This window comes from Alosa alosa, chromosome 22 (genome assembly GCF_017589495.1).
Source record: "Alosa alosa isolate M-15738 ecotype Scorff River chromosome 22, AALO_Geno_1.1, whole genome shotgun sequence".
In the NCBI taxonomy this organism is placed as follows: Eukaryota; Metazoa; Chordata; class Actinopteri; order Clupeiformes; family Clupeidae; genus Alosa; species Alosa alosa.
Window position 1 is genome coordinate 24,884,592 of NC_063210.1, and position 23,812 is coordinate 24,908,403.

The 23,812-nt window shown below is 43.4% G+C and overlaps 2 protein-coding genes across 2 annotated transcripts; both read right to left on the bottom strand.

Moving 5' to 3' along the window:
* Nucleotides 1–2,626: 2,626 nt before the first annotated feature.
* On the bottom strand, nt 2,627–3,592 carry LOC125287767 (caspase-1-like). Its single transcript, XM_048233789.1, has 2 exons — nt 3,449–3,592; nt 2,627–3,125 (listed from the first exon to the last, which is right to left on the bottom strand). The coding sequence occupies exons 1-2, from the start codon at nt 3,585–3,587 to the stop codon at nt 2,860–2,862; spliced, it is 405 nt and encodes a 134-aa protein (XP_048089746.1). The 5' UTR covers nt 3,588–3,592; the 3' UTR covers nt 2,627–2,859.
* Nucleotides 3,593–3,665: 73 nt separating this feature from the next.
* LOC125287192 (protein NLRC3-like) lies at nt 3,666–17,008 on the bottom strand. Its single transcript, XM_048232755.1, is given in 7 exon segments — nt 3,666–4,368; nt 6,461–6,607; nt 6,907–7,080; nt 12,144–12,317; nt 14,663–14,792; nt 14,795–16,470; nt 16,983–17,008. Coding segments are annotated over 7 exon segments (3,030 nt in total).
* Nucleotides 17,009–23,812: the final 6,804 nt, after the last annotated feature.

Genomic DNA, 23,812 nt, shown 5'->3' on the forward strand with positions numbered 1-23,812 from the left:
TGAAGCCGGCCTACAGTAGTGTGTAGCCCGCTGTGTGTGTGTGTGTGTGTGTGTGAAGCCGGCCTACAGTAGTGTGTAGCCCGCTGTGTGTGTGTGGAGCAGGCCAACAGTAGTGTGTAGCCCGCTGTGTGTGTGTGTGTGTGTGTTTGTGTGAAGCCGGCCTACAGTAGTGTGTAGCCCGCTGTGTGTGTGTGTGTGTGTGTGTGAAGCCGGCCTACAGTAGTGTGTAGCCCGCTGTGTGTGTGTGTCAGTATGACATTCTCTTCCATCTGTGGTTGATTGAGCATGTCTGTAGTATGAAACCCATTCTCCACACTGGGTCTCAGGCTGTGTTTCCATGTGAACCAGACCAGAAGAAGCTACCATGAACAGGGCAAAGCATGCAGGAGCCCAAGCTATATGGGATAGGCGGAGTAATCTACTGCACTCCAGACCACAAGGTGGCAGCACTGTGGAAACCAAGTATTATGTAATCACCACTTACTGACACTGTCCGAATCACTGTAACTTTCCACCAAAGATGTATTTGTTTATTTGTTTTTAATAATTGCAACAATATAGCACAATAAGTACCTGGGGTAAAACATAATCCCCCAATACACAGCACATTGTCTCATGAGGAAGCTTCTCCAACACACATATTGCACACTGCCCTCTCCCCACATACACAGCACACTATCCCATCTCCCTGTCATCCCCCAAACACACACACCAAGACCCCTGGCAGTTAGGTTAGCCCCCTTGAGCCGTGGATCTGCCCAAGGTTTCTTCCTTGGTAAGGGAGTTTTTCCTTGCCCCTGTTGCTCTTAGGTGCTCCCTTGTTGGGTACCCCCCACCCAATCCCAATCCTCCCCCCACCTTTTTATGCAGCCCTTTAATCTACTAAACCCCCTCTTCTACTGCACTTTTACCCCCATTAATGCACAAATAGGCTGACACAGACATAATTTCACTGCATTTCTTACTTCCAGTAACTATATGCATGTGACAATAAACTTCCTTGTAATCTAATAATTTGTAATGTCATTTTAATGTAATTTGTAATGCCAATATCCCTGATTCCTAGGAATGCATTATGATCTGTCAGTAAGATCACACCCAAATGAAAACAGACACTAAATCATCCATGGAAAATTAAAAACCCACTGGTTAGTGATCAGACATTATGTTGTGAATGTACTGATTAACACTAATGATCTGAAACAGAGGTACTGACAGAGGAACACCAGTGAAAAGTTAGACCTGCATCATGATTGGACTTGATTCATGTGAGTCATGTTAGACCTGCATCATGATTGGACTTGATTAATATGAGTCATGTTAGACCTGCATCATGATTGGACTTGATTCATATGAGTCATGTTAGACCTACCATCATGATTGGACTTGATTCATATGAGTCATGTTAGACCTGCATCATGATTGGACTTGATTCATGTGAGACCAGAGTCATGTTAGACCTGCATCATGATTGGACTTGATTCATATGAGTCATGTTAGACCTGCATCATGATTGGACTTGATTCATATGAGTCATGTTAGACCTGCATCATGATTGGACTTGATTCATATGAGTCATGTTAGACCTGCATCATGATTGGACTTGATTCATGTGAGACCAGAGTCATGTTAGACCTGCATCATGATTGGACTTGATTCATATGAGTCATGTTAGACCTGCATCATGATTAGACTTGATTCATATGAGTCATGTTAGCCCTGCATCATGATTGGACTTGATTCATATGAGTCATGTTAGACCTGCATCATGATTGGACTTGATTCATATGAGTCATGTTAGACCTGCATCATGATTGGACTTGATTCATATGAGTCATGTTAGACCTGCATCATGATTGGACTTGATTCATATGAGTCATGTTAGACCTGCATCATGATTAGACTTGATTCATATGAGTCATGTTAGCCCTGCATCATGATTGGACTTGATTCATATGAGTCATGTTAGACCTGCATCATGATTGGACGTGATTCATGTGAGACCAGAGTCATGGTCCGTCCTTGTATCAGCCTTATAATTTTCTTTAACGCAGAAAACATGGTCAGAGTAAACTGAGACCACAACGAACTGAGAAAATTAAAAGTTTACAACAAAAACACATTAATCACTGATCTTACTATCATACAAACAAGGGCTGGGCGATAAAACGATAGCGATATGTATCGCAATAGACATGTAATCGATATCAATGAAAAATACGTTCGATAGAACATTTGATAATTAAAAGCAACACACACCTCCTGCCTTACGTTGTCCATAAATAAATAGGCTAAATATATATCGAAACACGTTGTTCACTAAAAAATAAACCAGCAAAGAAATTCCACCAGTGTGCGGTGATCCTTCACTTTCCTTTTAATCTATTGACGACTGCACCTCACCAGCACCTGGAAGGCTGTGCACAGGAACTTTATCCTTTTTAGGCTAAATATATCTTGCATTGTAGCTAGTATGTGCAACTCTACCAGTTTAAAATAAAAGTGTTTAAATGTAACTTTTTTTTCCTTCTGGTCTTATCTGAAATAGATTTTTAAAAATCAATAATTATCTATATCGATTGATATGAAATACTTATATCGTGATACAGTTTTCAGCCATATCGCCCAGTCCTAATACAAACACCCAACTTTCCTGAGATAAGGTGTGATGCAAAATGAGTAATAGCTGTACTGCTCTTTCTCTCTCTCTCCTTATCAAGTCCTACTCACAGGTACCATCCCTCTGTCTCTCCCTCTCTTTCTCTCTCTCCCTCTCTCTCTCTGACTTAGACACATGCAAACACTTTCCTGGTGCTGACACACTGAGCACAGAGTGAGAGGGGCGCCCCCTGCAGGTGCTCACAGGCGCAGCTCTCCATGCAGGTGGGGGTCCAGTTCCTCCAGCAGGGCCAGCATGATGCTGCAGGCTGTATCTCCCTTCCTGTGCACCATGTCCACCAGGCAGCTCACCTGGTCCTGCAGCACCTGGCTCCTCTGCAGGACCTCTTCAGCCTCCCTGCTGCTCAGCACAGGAAGCCTGTGGGCCTGGAGACGGTCCAGCATGCTCCTCAGGACACCTCTGGACACTCCACTGATGAGGTCGGGCCGCACCTGGGACAGCCGCTCTGCTCACAACAGAGAGGATAGTGAGTGAGTTAGACCACCTGAGGAACCATCTGTGTGTCACCTTGTATGGTACTCTGCACAAGGTGTCCCATATACCTGCCCTGGTGTGTGTGTGTGTGTGTGGGTGTGTGTGCGCATGTGTGTGCGTGTGTGTGTGCGTGTATGTTAGTGTGCTCCTTCACTAAACTGACATTTTCAGTAAAGCTGCAGTGTGTGTGTCTAGGTGTGTATGTGTGCTTGTGTGTGCTTGTGGCGGGGGTATAAGTACCTGTGTTTGTGTGTATGTGTGTGTGTGTGTGTGTGTGTGTGTGTGTGTGTACACCTGTGTTTGTCCCCTGGCTGCTGCCCTGTCCTGGGCTCCTGCTGGGCTTGCAGTAGTCACGTCTGCGGATCTTGACTGTCCAGATGGGCTGTTGAGAGCTGATGACCTCCATATCAAATTCCTCCTCTGGCTGCTCCATGTACACCTCACTGGAAGTTACCAGTGGAAGCGCCACAGGTTCATCTTCTCGGGCTGAATCTCAGATGGAACGATGTCCTCACACAAAAGGTGTCCATCTCTCGGAGTGAGCCCAAGGCCGGGGTTTGTCGATCCACACCCCTGTCTTCTCCTTCTCCCACATCCTTCTGGAGGATGGCCCGGATGTGAGCTGGGTCGTTGGTGGGTCGGCACCAGGTAGGCCTGGAGAACCAGAGGAGGCGGTGCAGGTGCAGAAGAGCAGCAGCTCACAGTGGACTTTGGAAGAAAACAGATCCTTCAGGTAATACACCAGCCCTAACAGAGAGAAGGAGGGGTGGAGAAGCCTGGCATGGTGTCGGGTCAGCTCACACACCTCCACACACACTCCACTCTCCCGCCCATGCAGGACCCTCACAGCATCACCCACAGACGCCTCAAAACCCCCCAAACAGAGGAAATGTGGCAGGTGGATCTCCTCCAGCTCTCCTGACATGACCCTGATGTCCATCAGAGGACCAGCTGGTCTGGACTGCATGTGGGCCAGCTCTTCAGCAAAGACATGCCAGTCCATGAAGCAGTACTGCAGGGTGACTGGACCATCACATGTCCAGCGCAGACCAGACTCTGAGCACTCATACCTCCCTGCAGGAGAGCTCAGGCTATAGGTGGAGACACTCTCATCTGTGGAGACTTCAGGCTTCAACAGGACCCAGTGGCTGGAGTCTGGAACTTCAGCACAGGATTCACAGCTCCTCTGTGGGGCATCAATGAGGTGTTCCTCCCTTTAAAAAAGAAAAAACACACACACACACACACACACACACACACACACATACATACACACACACACACACACACACACACATACAGTACACACACACACACAGAAATAGTTTGAACACAGAAATAGCAGCACAATGACACATATTTCCCTCAACACACTGGTCAGGTCATGGTGTTCAGAAGGAATTGCTGAAGTTGATGATAATAAAGGCCAGATTCACACTCCTTCCATTTCATCTCTGACACTCACACACACACACTCTTTGCTTGCAGTGCCACAAAAAGTCTAGCGTAACCTAGAGTGTGTGTTGGGTGCACAGGAAGGGAGATACAGCCTGCAGCATCATGCTGGCCCTGCTGGAGGAACTGGACCCCCACCAAAGATGGTTGATTACGAAGATACTTCCTGAGAGGCCATTTCTTGTCCCCGGGAATGTATGCAAATAGGGTAGCAGTAGTACACGCCCCGCACGAGGGGGGGGGGGGGGGGGCTCCCTTTTTAACATTGAGGTCTATGGCAGAATCCAAGAATTTCCCAGAATTTGTCAAAGCCTTATTTTTCTGAGCAATGGATGCACATTTCGGACACAGTATCATGATCTCCAATCCCTCCTCCCCATTTCAGGAGAATGTCGTGACAGTATTACCCTCCAGTCGGGAGAAAATCAACATTAATGAAGATGTACACCAAGTTTGTTTTGTACTCCGGCTTCTGTCTGGCGTGGAATCCGAGGCGTTCAAACGTCAGTCGTACGTCAGTGACACGCCCCTGTGCAGGCGGGGACTGAACCAGAGCGTCTCTGACTGAACTCCACTTTGCCCTCATAGACATGAACTAGAACGACCCATCTTGCTACGCATTAATTATCTTTGCCCCCACCTTTATGGAGAGCTGCACCTGTGACCACCTGCAGGGGGCGCCCCTCTCATATAGAGTCATATAGAGAGAGTTTGGCTAACTCCGCCAGGTTGGATACCAGACTGGGTGACAAGCTCCTGCAGATGGGTGTGGATGCTCACCTAGTATCCTGGATTGCAGACTACCTGACAGAGTGGCCACAGTTCGTCAGACTGAAGAGCTGCCTCTCTTGATCAGCAGCACTGTCACTGCAAGCGCCTCATGCTTATACATCCTTAGTACATCCATGTAAATCCTTGTTTTAGTATATTTAGTGTCTTTTACTGTTCTTTTTAGTTAAGTGGATTTGTTATTTTATCATCCTGTTTATGTTGTAGTGTATGTTGTGTGTGATGTCTTAAGCTACTGGGACCTTGAATTTCCCCTTGGGGATCAATAAAGTATCTATCTACGTATCTATCTTGTATAAATGTTATCATCAAAGTTTGTCAATATATATATCGGTATCCAACATGGTGCCCATTCAATTCCCAAGTTGGCATTGCTAATTTACAGATGTGTGTGTGAGTGTGTGAGAGAGAGAGTGTGTGAGTGTGTGTGTTATGTGTGTGTGTGAGAGAGGGAGAGTGTGTGAGTGTCTGTGTGTGTGTGTGTGTGAGAGAGAGAGAGAGAGAGAGAGAGAGAGGGTGTGTGTGTGTGTGAGAGAGAGAGAGAGAGAGTGTGGGTGTGTGTGTGTGTGTGTGTGTGTGTGTGTGTGTGTGTGTGTGTGTGTGTGTGTGAGTGTGTGTGTGTGTGAGTGTCCGATTACGTATAATATATGCATTATTTGCAATTTGGTCTCTGCATTTATAAAAGAGTTTGCACCAACATAAATGCGACTGCTCCTCTGAATGATCCATGATCACTATAGCCAAAGGAAAATGTAGGCTAAACCTAGGTTGCACTTTTGGCACAGGTGCAAGTTCTGGTGCATAGGCCTACTGTGACATTGGCTGCCTAAACCTCCGTTTTTGACAGTTTACATGCAAACGTGCAACCGAAGTTTTCCAAAATCTGTGTTTTTGGAAATAATCCTTTTCAGGCGAATAACCATTTGCGTGTAAACAAAGGGCACAAACAAAGGGAAATGTCTCCGTTTGTCAAAATAACCGTAAAGGGGGCCTCAGGTAGACTTGCTGGAGTTGCGTTAAGGTGAGTACTGCATTTGTGTGCAAAGTTGTTTGTTGACTCACGTGTGAGTGTCCAGAGAGAGCAGCTGTGCTCCTGGGTCCTGCTGGACTTTGTCTCTGAGGTGCAGCTCTGCAGCATCTGAGTGGGAGCTGCTAGCAGAGGCTGCTGCTGCTGCTGTACTCTCCTTTAGGAAGGTACGACCATCCACTCTAGAGGACAAATGATTACTAATGTGTTAACAACAGCAGATTAGTTTCTCCAGTTTGCACACTATAAAATGTACAAATACACACACACACACACACACACACACACACTCATAAAACTTCAACAATCAGAGGGCCAAAAACATACAGTACATTCATCACAGGTTAACACACACACACACACACACACACACACACACACACACACAGTAGTGAACTACTCCCTATGAATCCACTCCACCCACACTCATCAGTGGGTTCTCCCCCCACACACAGATCTGTTGTTGTGTGTTCAGACTCACACTAGTGTCTCCAGTTTGCAGTGGGGATTCTTGAGGAGCTCTGAGAGATGCTGAACTCCTGCATCATGAAGCTCATTGCCACTCAGGTCCAGCTCCTTCAAACTGCAGGAGTTTGATCTGGCAGCTGACGCTATCGCAGCACAGCTATTCTCTGTGAGGGAACAACTCATCAGCCTGGAGAAACATAACACATATCTGATTATTACACTCACATACTGTACCTCTAACTATACAACACACACACACACACACACGCACACACACACACATACCGTAAAACTTCAAATAATCGCCGAGTCCCTAAGAGACGCCTGTCTCTTGAAAACGCATACTAAGCGTGGCTACAGGTTTGGGTTAAAGGCGGTCTCCAGTAGAGGCCTGGTCTGTTTTAGTTTCGGGTTGTATTTAATATTCTAAAACCCGTCCAGATCGTCTGTTTAAAGATTCGCAATGACACGAAACCGTTACAGAAAGGAGGTTACAGCAGTGTGAATTAGATGTTGCATGTCGTTACAAGCCGTCGCAAAGCATTCACATGTCTGGTCACAGTTGCAAGATTTTAGAATGTTGCATGAAGTTGCTGCTCATCTCGTTGCGAATCTTTGGTGTGATTTGGGCTTAAGTATGGCGCAGACTGTGCACGTTATGATTAGATGCCATTAAAAGACTGCGGTGGGGAAAAGCCAGAGTTCCAAATTGTATAACTTTTTTTCCAATATGAACTATGCCTATATGTCCGACTTCCTCATCGTTCAATTCATCCCTTGTGTTTAAAATTTGCCATGGCGATAAAGAGAAAGAAGTCAGAAAAGGAATATACCTTAGACTAGGCTATATCAGAGCCTGTCTATGGACATTCTCTGGCTATATAACCTATTGAAATAGGTTAATGATGTAAAGTCAAGTGCGCTTCTATGTGACTGGTGTGTGCGCGCACAGTTTTTATTGATGAGTCGGAGTGGCAAGTGCTGCGCATAGTTGCAGTGGAATGTGGCTGCCCAGGGCATTATAAAACTTCTCACTCTTAGACCACTCATACACAACGGTGAAATGGCGTATTTAGCTGTCTAAATTCGAATCATATGCTGGGGGAGAAATCGTCGGACATCCATGATTATTTTGTTATTCAGCACCCCTGGTCAAAAATATGTTCACACGCGCCTGAAAGTAGGCTATGATTTGAATGTAGACTGTTGACAAATTTGGCAAATACAAAACAGGAGAAACAATATGGCTCATGCTCTCTCATGCTGTTTCATTCATGCCGAAAAGGAGGGAGAATGAAACATTAAGCTTGTTCCACTTTTGCATAAATAATTCATGAACGGTTTTGGTCAGGGCTGATAATGCAACTGTATTTGACAAAGGACCGATATAGGCTATTTGCTAGTGACAAAATATGACCTTTCAGTGTGATACGATATCTCTTTGTAGATTACGTTTTAATTAAAACGTGATGTTTCATCTGTTCTGGCTATCTCCGCTATTTGGATCTTACTGTATCTCACTCAATGAACAACATCTCAACACTAAATGAATGATGATCCATAATTGTCATCAGATAGCCTAGTCATATAGGTAGACATTCAGTGTGTTTGAAATAATTAATTCGATAATATTTTCCATCTTTACAGAGGAAAAGTTTTGTGTAAAGGGAATTAAAGGCCTGTCTCATATAGGCCTGTCTCTAATACTACCCAGGTGCAGTTTGGCGATTTGGGAAAATAAAAGCCCGGCTATTATTTGAGTTTTGGTAATGCTTTTCATCATGATTGACTTAGTTTGCTCATCATACATAAGCACTCATCATACTTCAACAATCAGAGGGCCACACACATACAGTTCATACATCACAGGTTGACACACACACACACAAAAACGCACACACAGACCATCACACTGTGACTCCATTGCAATGTATGTATCACAGATACAGTGGGTCCCAGTTAAGTTTGGACGGGTTCCTTCATGAATCACGCACCCCATTTTCTCAGCAGAAATGGCACAAACTGCAGTTGACACAAACAACCACATGGTGTCACTTGGGAGTTCTGCCACTACTATTTTGATGCGACTTGACTTAACTGCTTCCATGACGCAGTGAGCCATTACCAAACATATATAATAATACAATGGCGTGAGTTTATATATCGGATACCCTATTTGTCACGGTTACTTATAGATTTGATAGTGTAACGATAAGCGCATGAGACTTTCAGCGGGGGCACGGGAACTTAAATTGATCACGGTAGTTTAAGCTTACACTTAAACAGACAAAACATTCTAATATGAAAAGGGCCTGTGGCATTCTGGAAATCCAATTTTGTCATATCAGTTACCTAAATTGTGACATTAGTTAGCACAACTTCAATACACCTGTTGTGTTTAATAAACATGCAGTATACTTTACTTGTAATTGTAATGACCAAGTTAGTTGAAATAGCAATTCTGTGTACTGTAAGTTCACTAAACTAAGTGAGCGTTTGTTTGCACAACTTGATATTACAGACAAATCTGGAATGGGAATTGCAAGGACAATAAGTTTGCATGTTTACCTTTCTACCTCAAAATTAAGTAACACTCATTTTACGCAAGTAATCTCAACAAAAGACAAAACCTGAATTCTACTAGAACATTTTAAGTAAGTAAAACTATTATGTTTAACAGTGTGGAAATGTAATTTGTTACTGTTTTAAGTTAAATGTTGTGTGTTTAATGCAATCATATCAGACATATACTGTGAAGCTTCATTGATTAAACACTACCCTTAAATTATGTAAATCAATTTCTTCGAATTTCATTGAATTTCAATTCTACTTCCTTTAATTCAAATTCGAATTGTAATTCTACATCCTGTTTTTGACCTTAATTCAAATTCAATTCAAATTCAAGAATTGAATTGGAATTTAGGAGTCATTCTCAATTCAATTCTGAATTGTGCACAAGCCTGCTATGATAAACACCATATGGCCAAATGTGACTTAGCTAATTATAGGCTATACAATTTCCCCTCTCTATACACGATGAGATTGGCCTGACCTAAGTTTGTTTTTTACAGCTTGCAAGCCAACAGAGAGTTGCTAGACTACCCTGGCTGCAAATTATATTTGCTGCCGATAGGGTGCATCTAGATTTCTAGGCTACTATTTAGATTGTTTGTCTTTGAGTTATTGTCACTAATTCATAGTGGGAAATCTACACCAATAGAGTAAATAAGTATACTTAAGGAAGGGTTCCTTGAGTACGGAACATTTCTAAAGGCAGAGGTTTATATTGGGATGTCTAACATAAGGGTCATCATATCTAATCTGTTGACTGATTATGGAAGGAGTCTCTTGCTTTCAGATCTTTTTTCCAGGTAGTTTACAAGTTAAGGGATAGACAAAAAAGGCTTTTAGAAAGAAGTAGTTATCCCGCCCCTCGGATTGAGCACTGCCAATGGTGAGTTCCCAGACCCTACATCTTGATGTGGGTCTGGCTCGTCAGGCTATCCAAATGGATGATTTATTCAGAAATTTAAACTAGGTTAATTTTCTTTATTCTTTAGTAAAAGGTGCAGAACATTATTAAACTTTGACTAACGTTTCGATGTGTCGATGTTTTTGACTAACGGACATCGAAACGTTAGTCAAAGTTTAATAATGTTCTGCACCTTTTACTAAAGAATAAAGAACATTAAGAAGACATCTGCACAGGCGTTTCTCCTTCTCTCTAACACTTTTTGGCTTTGGCTAAATATTTCTAAAATCATTTGAGTTTTACTAGTCACATGTTTTAACAAGGAACACTTGTTATTGAACTAATAACAGGCGGTGTCTAAAAATTGACTTTATTTTCCATACGGAGAAATAACATATGCAGAGTCTAACCAAGGTCAATGTTGCCAAAAAAGCCCAAACCTGAAACACATGAGGCAAAAGTGCAAAACATCACAAAACTAACTAAACTAACACCATATATTTTTGTATTGCAATCATTGTAGCCTACAGTTGTAACAGCTACAGAATAGTCGTTTTACTCCTCAGTATGCGCCAATGTAAAGAACGTTTAACGGTCCCAAAACAGCTATCAACTAATCACCAAACGCCTTATAAACAAGTATTGCCAGGAGCAACATCTTGCAAAAATGATAACAATAGGCCTAGGCCTTTATATATGGCTCTGCTCCTGCCTAGATTCGAACTCAGAACTGCCTGAAAGTTGCAGACCTGTTCTGGAAATACAAGATTAACCCACTCGACCGTTAGGACAACGCCATCTGCTTCGAAGTAGGCCATTGGGTAGGACTGTAGCCCACACTGGTTGCTGCGGCACAGTCTTGCGTGGACCCAATTCGTTTTCCTTTGTCATATGAATGCTGTCATTTTGTTAACATTACTGTTAAGGAGATGCTGTAGGCAAAGTCTATATTTCAACCTCGTTAGTGTAGTAAAACAAATCAGAACTATTCACAAGGTTTCTGGGCAGCATATTTATGTTCTGTTAGCAAGTTAACTTCTCATGACTGTTTTAACAAAGTAGCCTACTGCCAGCTGCCAAGCTCTCATTTTAAAACATTACTGAGAGACAGGCACTGTACAATCAAGACATCTTGCCACTGAATCCAAAACTATGTTTAACATTATGTACAAAGTTTATAGGCTACAGTGGACTAGCATGTTGCAGGGCTGCTAAAAACACAGAGAAACGACTGAAAACTCGCCACATCACAGCCCTTGCTGTCGAATGCTCTGTCCCGTTCGAGTTGGAACGAATAACAGCGGACTATGCTGCCCCCTCTGCTGCTGCTGAAGTTGTACTTTTACATTTCACCCTGCTGAGTGAATCACCTTGATGGTGAATGAAGTGTCAATTTTAACTGGGACCCACTGTATATAGTGAATACCTCTATTGATGTAACAAACACACACACACACACACACACACACGCACACACACAAATTGGGAGTCAGTGGCATAAACACGCACTCATCATACTTCAACAATCAGAGGGCCACACACATACAGTTCATTCATCACAGGCTGACACACACACACAAACGCACACACACACACACACACACACACACACACACACACACACACACACACACACACACACACACACACACACACACACACACACATACACACACACACACACACACACAAACTACTCCCTATGAATCCCCTCCACCCACAGTCATCACTGGGTTCTCCCCCCACACAGAGATCTGTAGTTGTGTGTTCAGACTCACCCTAGTTTCTCCAGTTTGCAGTGGGGATTCTTGAGGAGCTCTGAGAGATGCTGAACTCCTGCATCATGAAGCTCATTGCCACTCAGGTTCAGCTCCTTCAAACTGCAGGAGTTTGATCTGCCAGCTGACGCTATCGCAGCACAGCTCTTGTCTGTGAGGGAACAATACAGCAGCCTGGAGAAATATAACACATGATAACATATCTGATTATTACACTCACATACTGTACCTCTAACTATACAACACACACACACACCACACACACACACACACACACACTCATCATGCTTCAACAATCAGAGGAGCACACACATACAGTTCATTCATCAGGTTAACACACACACACACACACACACACACACACACACACACACACACACACACACACACACACAGTTTCTACCAAAAACTGCATTTCATCATCATTTACTCACCAGAGAGAGCCACTGATATACAAACAAAACACACACACACACACACACACACACACACACACACACACTGCATTTCATCAACATATACTCATCAGAGGGAGCCAGTGGCATACACACACACACTCATCATACTTCAACAATCAGAGGACCACACACAGACATTTCATTCATCACAGGTTAACACACACACACACACACACACACACACACACACAAATTGTGTCCATGTGAACAAATTGAAGAGAGAGCAGTACAAGCAGCAGCAGGCAAGGAAAAACAGCTGCGCGTACAAAAAGCAACCACTAGAGGGCATACGTGCCCTGGAAGATGAGTTCTGCTCGTGTGCTTTGATTCTGCTCTCTAGAAGTTCAGCTTTGCTCGCGCATGTCGACCTCAACTTTGAGAGTCTAGAGCAGTGGTCCCCAAACTACGGCCCGCCAACTCACTTTGGGTGGCCCCCCAAAACATGTCCGTGGTATATAACATTTGGCCCGCACGGGAGTACGACATCGTCAAACTATAACTTCCGTAATTTCCCCATTCATTCTCTATGGCGAGTCTTAACAGTACACATGTAATATTCTTTTTGTCCACTGGTGGTTATTTTGGCGCTGTTTCGCGTTTGCCATCGAAAACGGAATGAAATGTAGGCCTACCTGCCATCAATGTAAGAGGCCTATGCTGACTGCATCAGTGCTCAAAGTATTCTAAAGGTTTATCAATTATTTGTTAATAACTAACTAACTTCTATTCAAGTCATATTTCTGGGACTTTCTGGGATAATTATTTATATTTTTTATTCACACGTTCAAATGTTCATACAGGGCTCTATTTTGGGTCACCAGCGCATGGCGTAATACTCGTTATTCACCCGCGCAAAGTTGAATTCGGTATTTTGCACATTTAATTTTTAAGCATTGCGCCCAGGGGTGTGGCAATTAACAACCTAGGGAGGGGCCTAGCGCGCTGTCTAAAAATCGCTATCATACACCACCTAAACCTGGTCAGAAGTCAATGGCCAGTTGTTCATATGCTATTTTAAGAGCGCATGTCAACAGTCATATTGGCAGGTGCACGCACCATCCTTCTATCATTCATGAACGCATACCAGCGCACGTCCATGCAAAGCATTACAAATTGCACGATTACAATGGGAAACATAATTAGAACAAAGATATTACGAAATACTGTACATCTCATAATGAGTAGTTATTCACCATCATTTGCAAATTGGTAATGACTGTTAAAAGTGATTAGGGGAGAGGCGAGAGACACGTATGGAGCACAGCTGAAGACGCACTGTCACGAGATATAAGCAACTCCTCTGCAGGATAGCCTAAATGTTGTTTTATTCATTCATTTGAGCAATATTAGGGTAAGTGTTGCTTTTTCCAGCCTATGTTTTCGGTGGTAACCCATTGTCAGTCAGTCAATAGTGAAAGTAACTGCATATAACTGTCTTGTCGTTGACTGACTCCTTGGTGAAGTTAGTTTCACTTTGCCAATGAATTCAAATAGACGAGTGCAAATGCGTGAAGGCTATGCTAGGTTTTAGTAAAGCATGGTTTAAGAATGACTACTCTATACGGTCTCGCAAGCAGCCTCATTCAAATGCGCCTTTGAATGCCAAAATACCGATGCATTTATTTGACATATCGCGCGTCTGTCATTCTCATTCTCCCCTCACTGTTTCATGGGTTTAATAATTTACTACATTTTCCTTTCTGTTGCAAAACTTGCATCATCAAACATCACTACCAAAACTAAATCTAAACTAAAAATAAGATCAAAACTCATTACTAGAGTGGCATTTAGGATGACAGGATATTGTCATTATGGTGGCAGAGGTCACCCAGTTGATCTGCCCCTGATCATAGAGTGTCCTGCACACACAATATCACACATTACAGGTTTACCTACAGTGCTGATGTGAACACTGGAACCAGCCTCTGAAGAACACATACACTCTCTTTCCCTCTTTCTGACCTTCATAATAAATTAGAAATGGCACTAAACATGATAGTGATATGGCAATGACACTACACTTAAACTAACTCAGTCTCTTTCTCTCTCTGTTTGACTCACTTAGCTGATGTGGATGCTGTGACCACTGGCACCAGCCCTTGAAGAACTTCATCTGGACTGAGGAGTTCAGTCTGATCAGTCTCTGGTGTCTTTATGTACTTCTGCAGGTCAAACTCATCCAGCTGCTCCCCTGGAATCTCCTAGTCTTCCACTCTCCTGGTAAGAGCATGACTACATATAGAGTTCCAGAGCTCCTGTCAATCTTCTCCACTACAGCATGACGATTCAGCTCATTCAGACAGTAGAACAGGTTGATCTTTCTGTCTGAATCATCTTCATCTCTGATCTTCTGTTTGACATACTGGACCGTTTGCTCTGAGCTCTGTGGTTGACATATTGTCTGTGGCAGTAGGTGCATTAATAGATTCTGATTGGACTCCAGTGACAGGCCCAAAAGGAAGCGGAGGAAAAGGTCCAGGTGTCCGTTCTTACTCTGTAAGGCCAGGTCCACTGCAGTCTTGTGTAGATCATGCAGTGTTGCAGCTCCGAACAGAGTAGCGAGCGGAGTGGCTTGCTGTAGGTCAGAAATGCTTCTCTCTGGGTTTCTGAAACAGAGGAACACATATAAAGCTGCAAGAAACTCTTGAATGCTCAGATGCACAAAGCTGAACACCTTCCCCTGGTGCAGCCCAGACTCCTCTCTGAAGATCTGAGTACACACTCCTGAGTACACTGATGCTTCTGTGACATCAATTCCACATTCTCTCAGGTCATCCTCATAGAAAATCAGATTGCCTTTCTCCAGCTGTTGGAAAGCCAGTTTGCCCAGTTTGAAAATCATCTCTTCATCTGTCTCTTTTCTCTTTGTGTATTTTTCTTTTTTGATGCAAGTCTGAATGATCAGGAAGTGAGTATACATTTGAGTGAGAGTTCTTGGCATTTCTAGATGGTCTGATTCAACTGATGCTCTCTCTACCACTGTGGCTGAAATCCAGCAGAAGACTGGAATGTGGCACATGATGTAGAGGCTCCTGGATGACTTCAGGTGTGTGATGGTTTTGCAGGCCAGGTTCTCATCACTGATTCTCTTCCTGAAGTACTCCTCTTTCTGTGGGTCATTGAATCCCCTTATTTCTGTCACCTGGTCCAAATACTTAAGAGGGATCTGATTGGCTGCTGCTGGCCGGGTGGTGATCCAGAGGAGAGCAGAGGGAAGCAGATTCTTCTTGATGAGGTTTGTCAGCAGCACGTCCACTGAGGCTGGCTCTGTCACATCACAACATCTCAAGTTGGAGCAGAAATCTAGATTAAGTCGACACTCATCCAGACCATCAAAGATTAACATAACTCTGTGCTCTGAACTGGTGAAGATTTTGGAATCTTTTATTTCTGGGAAAAAGTGCTGAAGAAGCTCCACCAGACTAAATCTTTTGTCCTTCATCAGGTTCAGCTCTCGGAAAGGAAGAGAAAATATGTAGTGGACATCCTGATTGGCATGTCCTTCAGCCCAGTCCAGGCAGAACTTCAGCACAGAGACTGTCTTCCCAATGCCCGCCACTCCCTTTGTCAGCACTGTTCTGATGGGTTTGTGTTGTCCAGATAAGGGATTAAAGATGTCACTGCATTTGATTGGTCTATCTTGTGATGCTTCTCCCCAAGATGCTTTTGTAATAGATGCTCTCTCTATCTGTCTGACCTCATGTTCATCATTGACCCCTCCTCCTCCCTTTTTGATGTAGAGATCTGTGTAGATCTCCTGGAGGAGTCTGGATTCTCCCTGATTAGGTATTCCCTCAACCAGATGCTGAAACTTGCTCTTCAGTGTGGATCTGAAATTCTCATGGACCTCTGCCTCCTCTGGTGTCCATCTGGATCAATGACAGAATCACAAATACACCTTTAAGTGGAGCATGTTAACTAAACATCATTATAATATTGATACAGTCCAACTCCTTTTAGAATGTATATGAATTAATGTATACTGTATGTTGTACACATCTATCAAAAGGGACTACAGCTCATACTGTAATGTAACTTTCTCAATAGGAACAAAATGTAAACATGCAGGGAGTTTGTAGGCTATAAAACACACTGACAGACATGGTGACATGGTTTTCAGGGGGCTGGCAGACAGTAGAGTTTATTTGACTCATATGCTCCTTATTAAGACATACTGTAGGGGTTCATTTACACCTTTCTGAAAATCCACTATAAAAATGAAACAGAAAAGTATGATGAGAAGAGGGTGCCCTACTTTAAAGAGAAAAATAGGTTTCTAGTGGGTTTCTGAAATAAACATAATTAAATCTGACAGAAGCAGAAGTGTTTTGTAGAGGGTTTTGGGGACTGCCTGACAGAATGTCCTGATCCATGACCTGACCTGTGTTCTACAGAGTCCCTCTGCATCTCGTCTGTCCTCTTGGACTCTGTGCCTGACGCCCCCTGCTGGACACTGTTAACACAACATGATGCTAAAAGGTCAGTGTTCTCACATCTCCCTCAAAAAGACCATACTGATCACTGCACACATACACACACTGCAGTTCACATATACACACACACAGAGTTGTTCACTTGTACATTAATACACAGGGTGCACATTTATTTCTGATGGGCACGTGACTACTGTGCTGTGGAAACCACGTGGTGCGAGCAGATGGTGACATCAGTATGTTAATTGACACGTCGCTTAGTGCAACAAAGTCAGTTGAGCAATGTGTAGCATTTTATTTAACACCTACAGAAACGTAACAGAGGTTGTTATGAGTTTGTAGTCTATGATTTTTAGATGTTTCATAGAAAGCATATCACTGTTACTTGTGTGTAGTGTTAGTATTACATTAGCTAAATGTTTTGCCAAGTTCATTAAATTAGCCTTAGATTTTGTCAGTATTAACTCACTGCATTGTGCACACTGTGTGAAACAAATTACAGCCCATAATGTTACGACAAAAAAAGTTTATGGAGCCGTACATTTTATGGAGCCGTAAAGTGAGATACAAGGTTATGGTGCCATGCATCCACACAATGTTGTATTTCTCTGGAAATAGAAATGGTTTATATAAAGGTTTACAATATATAACGCTTACAATATATAAGGCTTATAAAATATAAGGCTTAAAATGCTTCAGGTGTAAAGTTGTCGATGTCAAAGTGACGCTAAAATTAAAGGGGGGCAATGGAATGCTAACTCCAGCTGAAGGGAGGTCAATGGAATGCTAACTCCAGCTGAAGGGAGGTCAATGGAATGCTAACTCCAGCTGAAGGGAGGTCAATAGAATGCTATCTCCAGCTGAAGCGAGGGCAATGGAATGCTAACTCCAGCTGAAGCGAGGTCAATGGAATGCTAACTCCAGCTGAAGCGAGGGCAATGGAATGCTAACTCCAGCTGAAGCGAGGTCAATGGAATGCTAACTCCAGCTGAAGACTTATTAGCCTCAGAGCCTCCCATAGGGGGTCTGCTTTACTAACGTTCTCTTACCCCCTTGTGCTTTCCATATTAAATATGTTTTGTCCTCCATAAAGACTGACCTGTCAGAGTCAGATGAAGACACGCCCACTTTGGAGTCTCTGCTCCTCTTCTTCTTCCCATCTGGATCAGAGTCCATCACGTCTGGAAACACACACACACATGCGCACACACACACACACACACACACACACACACACACACACACACGCACACGCACACACACGCACACGCACACACACGCGCACACGCACGCACACACACGCGCGCACACACACACGCGCACACACACACACATACACACACACACACGCGCGCACACATAAAAGGTGATACTGTGTTTCTGTATTACTGCAACTGTAAGACTGTGTAGCAGGTAAACAAATACTATAATCAGAGTAAATGATTGAAAGCTTCCCTGTCTGCGGTTAGGCTACCTTTACCTGGAAATAGCCGTTCTTTTTAACAACACAGCACACCGATCCTACCGAACCGAACTTCTTTGCCCACCTGGTGCTGTACCTACATGCAGATGTCCGTGCAGATACCTCAGTGCTCTGTAGGGAGACTGGTGGCAGTTTGACCAGATGTACGGTGTTCATTTTAGGACATCCTCAGACTTAGGTGTCAGACTCAGAAAAACATCGGTCATCTTCAGACAAAACAGCCTCAGCGTCAGAAAAACCTCTGTCATCTTCAGACAAAACTGCATCAGCGTCAGAAAAACCAGACTCAGGTGTCAGACTCAGATAAACATCTGTCATTTTCAGACAAAACTCCCTCAGCTTCAGAAAAACTTCTGTCATCTTCAGACAAAACTGCCTCAGTGTAAGAAAAACCTCTGTCATCCTCAGATAAAACTGCTTCAAACCAAACTGCCTCAGAAAAAGTGGAGTCAGGTCTCAGAAAAAACGCTGTCAGAAAAAGTGGAGTCAGGTCTCAGAAAATCAGGTCTCAGAAAAACGCTGTCAGAAAAAGTGGAGTCAGGTCTCAGAAAAAACGCTGTCAAAAAAAAAACAGAGTCAGACGAAAAAAGTCTCAAATGAAAAGTTATTGTGGGGACAGAAGAAGACGACGGATACAGAACGGTGAGTTTAATATAATGCTTAATACGTTATTCTGTCACTGGCAGGGTAGGAATTTCACGGCAGCCACGACGGCCGTGGTAGCCCCCTTGCGTTGGCCATTGAAGCCCCTTTGAAAATCATGGGTTTACAGGCCACGGTGGCCTTGGTGCCCCCCTTCTTTCAATATTCTGCTTTGTGTCCTACTAATAGCGATTTTTATTTAGCCTGCGGCCTGTCAAAATAATCTTAGCATTCACAGCGCAAATTAATTTAGTCTTTTTTTACGCAGTGGAGAAAGTGACATCGCAAGAAAGTGCGTCCAAATTCACCCATTCTTTCTCAGTTGAACTACTCATGAAGTAGCCTATTCATCACACAGACATCACAAGTGATGTCACATGAAAGAGCTTTTTCTCAGCTTTTTAAAACGATGTTAGCCGATAATTGCTGTGTTGAACGGTTCAAGGAGAAAAGTAAATAATATAATTCAATTTAATCATACATTCTACTGAAGGTTTTGCGTCCATGATCTCCCTACCCATTCATCTCGGTGGAATAATTTTACGAACCCTTCTTTTAACACATGACAAACCACATATCAGAATAAACAGCAGACCTTACCGAACATAAAGGTGTAAAGCAGTCCCCTGTACAGTTAGCCGTTCCAGAGTAATCCAGTTTTGAATTTGCAGTAAATTTCGACATGCATTGATGTCTCCAAATTTGGGCTTTAAGTTTTACAATGTGTTTAAATTGTTCCACACGATTTCATAACGGGCCAAATACAAAATAAATGTTACAAATATCGCCTAGATATTGGTAAATCAGAGGACAGCTGACTAAGAGTTTATGAAAGTAGCCTGATCACAAAATGCTAAGCATGCATCTAGGCTATTTGAGTTTCTTAAAGATGAGCTGTGCTTAAATTTAAATTGTTCAATACATGATTTCATAGCAGGCCAAATATAAAATAAATGTTATATATAGCCCAGATATCTGTTTTTATTAGATGATCAGATGATTTACAGTTATATGTAATATGTCATGTTTCATGTTTTTGTTATGTTTCATACAATGATGCAGGTCTACTGCAGTGAATAGGCTAAATACAACTTTGATCATTTTTATAGCCTACTACTGTATAGTTAACTTTGGCCTTGGTGCCCATGTGGCCTTTGTGCCCCCCACCAAATATGCCCAACTGAAGGCCAAGTGGCCTTGCCCCAGAATGGTGAAATTCCAAGCCTGGTCACTGGCATGTTATATTTGGTGCTTGGTTAGATGTAGAAATTATAAGTAAAGGTAGAAAGTGATCCAATGGTATACACATTGTAGGAAATCCATGGATGTAACTTAGCTAACCTCACTTAGCTAGTAACATTAGCAGCTGCTGTAAGGCACATTCGAGTAAGCTAAATTACTACATACAGCAAAATAATTTGTTTTTAGTTGGGATTACGGGTACATTCAATGAGCTAGGGAAAAGTGGGTTAAACATTTTTTCCACCACGAAAAGTCCAGAGCGACACCTGGACCATTATTTCTTACTTTTTGCTAAAGTTTCCCAGTTGTACACTACCTACCAGTAAGAAACCTGCATCATTATCATCACATCATTATTCCCAAACCCCCCATAAAGACAAATGTGCTATGTCATGATGTAATACCATATAATACCATTATGATAATATATGAAATAGCAGGTACCAACAACAAGGCACATTTCTCTAAATAAGTTAAGATAACATCTCATATCAAATGAATTCAACAACGCTGCAGTTATTGTCCCCTGGGGATTACATTTCAAGTACCTGTCTATCTTTATGTCTGTCTATTATTGTTGTGCAATGACAATGACAACTGCTAACGTTTTATAATGGTATTATATGGTATTACATCATGGCATAGCACATTTGTTTTATTTAATACCTAATACTTTTCTGAGACCTGATTTTCTGAGACCTGACTCCACTTTTTCTGACAGCGCTTTTTTTCTGAGACCTGACTCCTTAGAGATGTTTTTCTGAGGCAGTTTGGTTTGAAGCAGTTTTATCTGAGGGGGATGACAGAGGTTTTTTTTACGCTTGAGGCAGTTTTGTCTGAAGATGACAGAAGTTTTTCTGAAGCTGAGGCAGTTTTGTCTGAAAATGACAGATGTTTTTCTGAGTCTGACACCTGAGTCTGGTTTTTCTGACGCTGAGGCAGTTTTGTCTGAAGATGACAGAGGTTTTTCTGACGCTGATGCAGTTTTGTCTGAAAAGATGACAGAGGTTTTTCTGACGCTGAGGCAGTTTTGTCTGAAGATGACCGATGTTTTTCTGAGTCTGACACCTGAGTCTGAGGATGTCCTAAAATGAACACCGTACATATGAAACATATCGACATATTCTTCACTGTCATGTAGGCTTATTGTACCGCTTTGGATAAAAACCTTCATTATTTTCAAGACTAAATGAGGAAATGGGTATCTGCTTCCCTGTACGGTGAGCCGGGGTGCTCAAAGAGTTAAGCTGCAGAACTCCTTTCACTTTCGTAGTGTGCACAATGGGTAGGCTGGAGTTCAAAGTCAAAGTCAAAGTCTGCTTTATTGTCAATTTCTTCACATGTCAAGACATACAAAGAGATCGAAATTGCGTTTCCTACTATCCCACGGTGGAGACAAGACATATTTTACCAATTAGGTCCACAGAAAAACATAACATTCAAGTAAACAATATAAAAAGTAAAAATAAGAAGGCACATACAATGAAGAAATAAGAGCAGCAAAATTTGGTAGAAATTGTGCAATTGTGCATACAGTAGACAGTCAATATAATAGTGCAAAAGTCAGGCCAATAAATGGCTGAGGTAGTTTTGTTTGACCTAAGTATGCAAGTGGCATAGTGGTGCAAGTTATGTAAGAGCAGCAGAAGTGTGTTCAGAAGTGTTTTCAGGACAACAGGACAACAACAAGTTGCAAGTGTGCAAGTGTACAAGTGGAGTAGTGCAAGTGGAGTAGTGCAAGTGGAGTAGTGCAAGTGGAGTAGTGCAAGGCAGCCATTGTGGGTCTAAAAGTCCAGGATGTTATGTAGCTGAGGGGGGGGGGAGAGAGTTCAGGATCCTAACAGCCTGGTGTATGAAGCTGTTGGTGAGTCTGGTGGTGCGGGAGCGCAGGCTTCTGTACCTCTTCCCAGAGGGCAGTAGATCAAACAAATTGTGAGCGGGGTGACAATTGTGGTCGCCTTGCGGGTGAGGTGGGTGGTGTAAATGTCCTTCAGGGAGGGGAGTGAAGCACCAATAATCCTTCCAGCTGTGTTCACTATGCGCTGCAGGGCTTTCCTGTTGTATTCAGTGCAGCTTCCGCCCCACACAGCGATACAGCTGGAGAGGATGCTCTCAATGGTGCCTCGGTAGAATGTGGTCATGATGGCTGGTGGAGCACTTGCTCGCCTGAGTTTCCGCAGGAAGTACAGGCGGCGCTGAGCTTTCTTCGCCAGTGATGCAGTGTTGGTGGTCCAGGAGAGGTCTTCACTGATGTGCACCCCCAGGAATTTGGTGCTGCTCACTCTCTCCACCACAGCACCGTCGATGGTCAGTGGCAGGTGTTGGGTGTGACCCTCACGGAAGTCAACAACAATCTCCTTGGTCTTGCTGGACGTTCAGCAGGAGGTTGTTGTCCCTGCACCACGTGGTCAGAAGGTCGATCTCCAACCTGTATTGAGTCTCGTCGCCCTTGGTGATGAGACCCACCAGAGTTGTGTCGTCAGCAAATTTCACTATGTAGTTGTTGCTGTAGGTTGCAGTGCAGTCATGCGTCATCAGGGTGAAGAGCAGCGGACTGAGCACGCAGCCTTGGGGCCCCCGTGCTCAGTGTGATGCTGCTTGAGATATTGTTGCCAACACGGTACTACTTGAGGCCTCTGACAGAGGAAGTCCAGTAGCCAGTTGCAGAGGTAGGTACTGAGTCCCAGTTTGTCAAGTTTGCAGATGAGTTGTTGAGGTATTATGGTGTTGAATGCAGAACTGAAGTCTATAAACAGCAATCTCACATATGAGTCTCTTTTTTCCAGGTGGGTGAGGGCTGGGTGGAGGGCAGAGCAGATTGCATCCTCTGTGGACCGTTTGGCTCGGTATGCAAACTGGAAGGGGTCCAGGGTGGGGTGGAGAATGGATTTGATGTGTGACATGACAAGCCGCTCAAAGCACTTCATGATGATGGGTGTCAGTGCCACGGGGCGGTAGTCATTGAAGCAGGATGGAGCAGTTTTCTTCGGCACAGGTATGATGGTGGCAGCTTTGAAACATGATGAGACGATGGCTTGCTTCAGGGAAGTGTTAAAGATGTCTTCTGTGGGCAAGTGCTGTTTTGTGCTTCAAAGCGAGCAAAGAAGCGGTTCAGGTTGTTAAGCAGAGGGATGTTGCTCTCACAGCTCTGTGGCGCGGGCTTGTAGTCCGTGATGGCCTGAATGCCCTGCCATAGGCTTTGTGCGTTCCTGCTGTCTTTGAAGTGGGTGGTTATCTTGCGAGTGTATTCCTTTTTTGCTTCCTTGATGCCACGGGACAGGTTGGCTCTCGCTGTTCTCATGCCAGCTTCATCCCCAGCTCTGTAGGCTTAGTCTCTGTGTTCGCCCCGTTGTTCAAATAACTTCACGTTAATATTCTGCCAGAATCATGCATTCTACAAACTCCATTTCA

What these genes read in the sequence shown, in the direction of transcription:
- LOC125287767 (XM_048233789.1), bottom strand. Translation starts at nt 3,587, where the DNA reads ATGGAGCAGCCAGAGGAGGAATTTGATATGGAGGTCATCAGCTCTCAA. An exon ending in CAGCCAGGGGACAAACACAG is followed by an intron (nt 3,126 to 3,448) that starts GTGTACACACAC and finishes TGTTGTGAGCAG; the next exon opens with AGCGGCTGTCCCAGGTGCGG.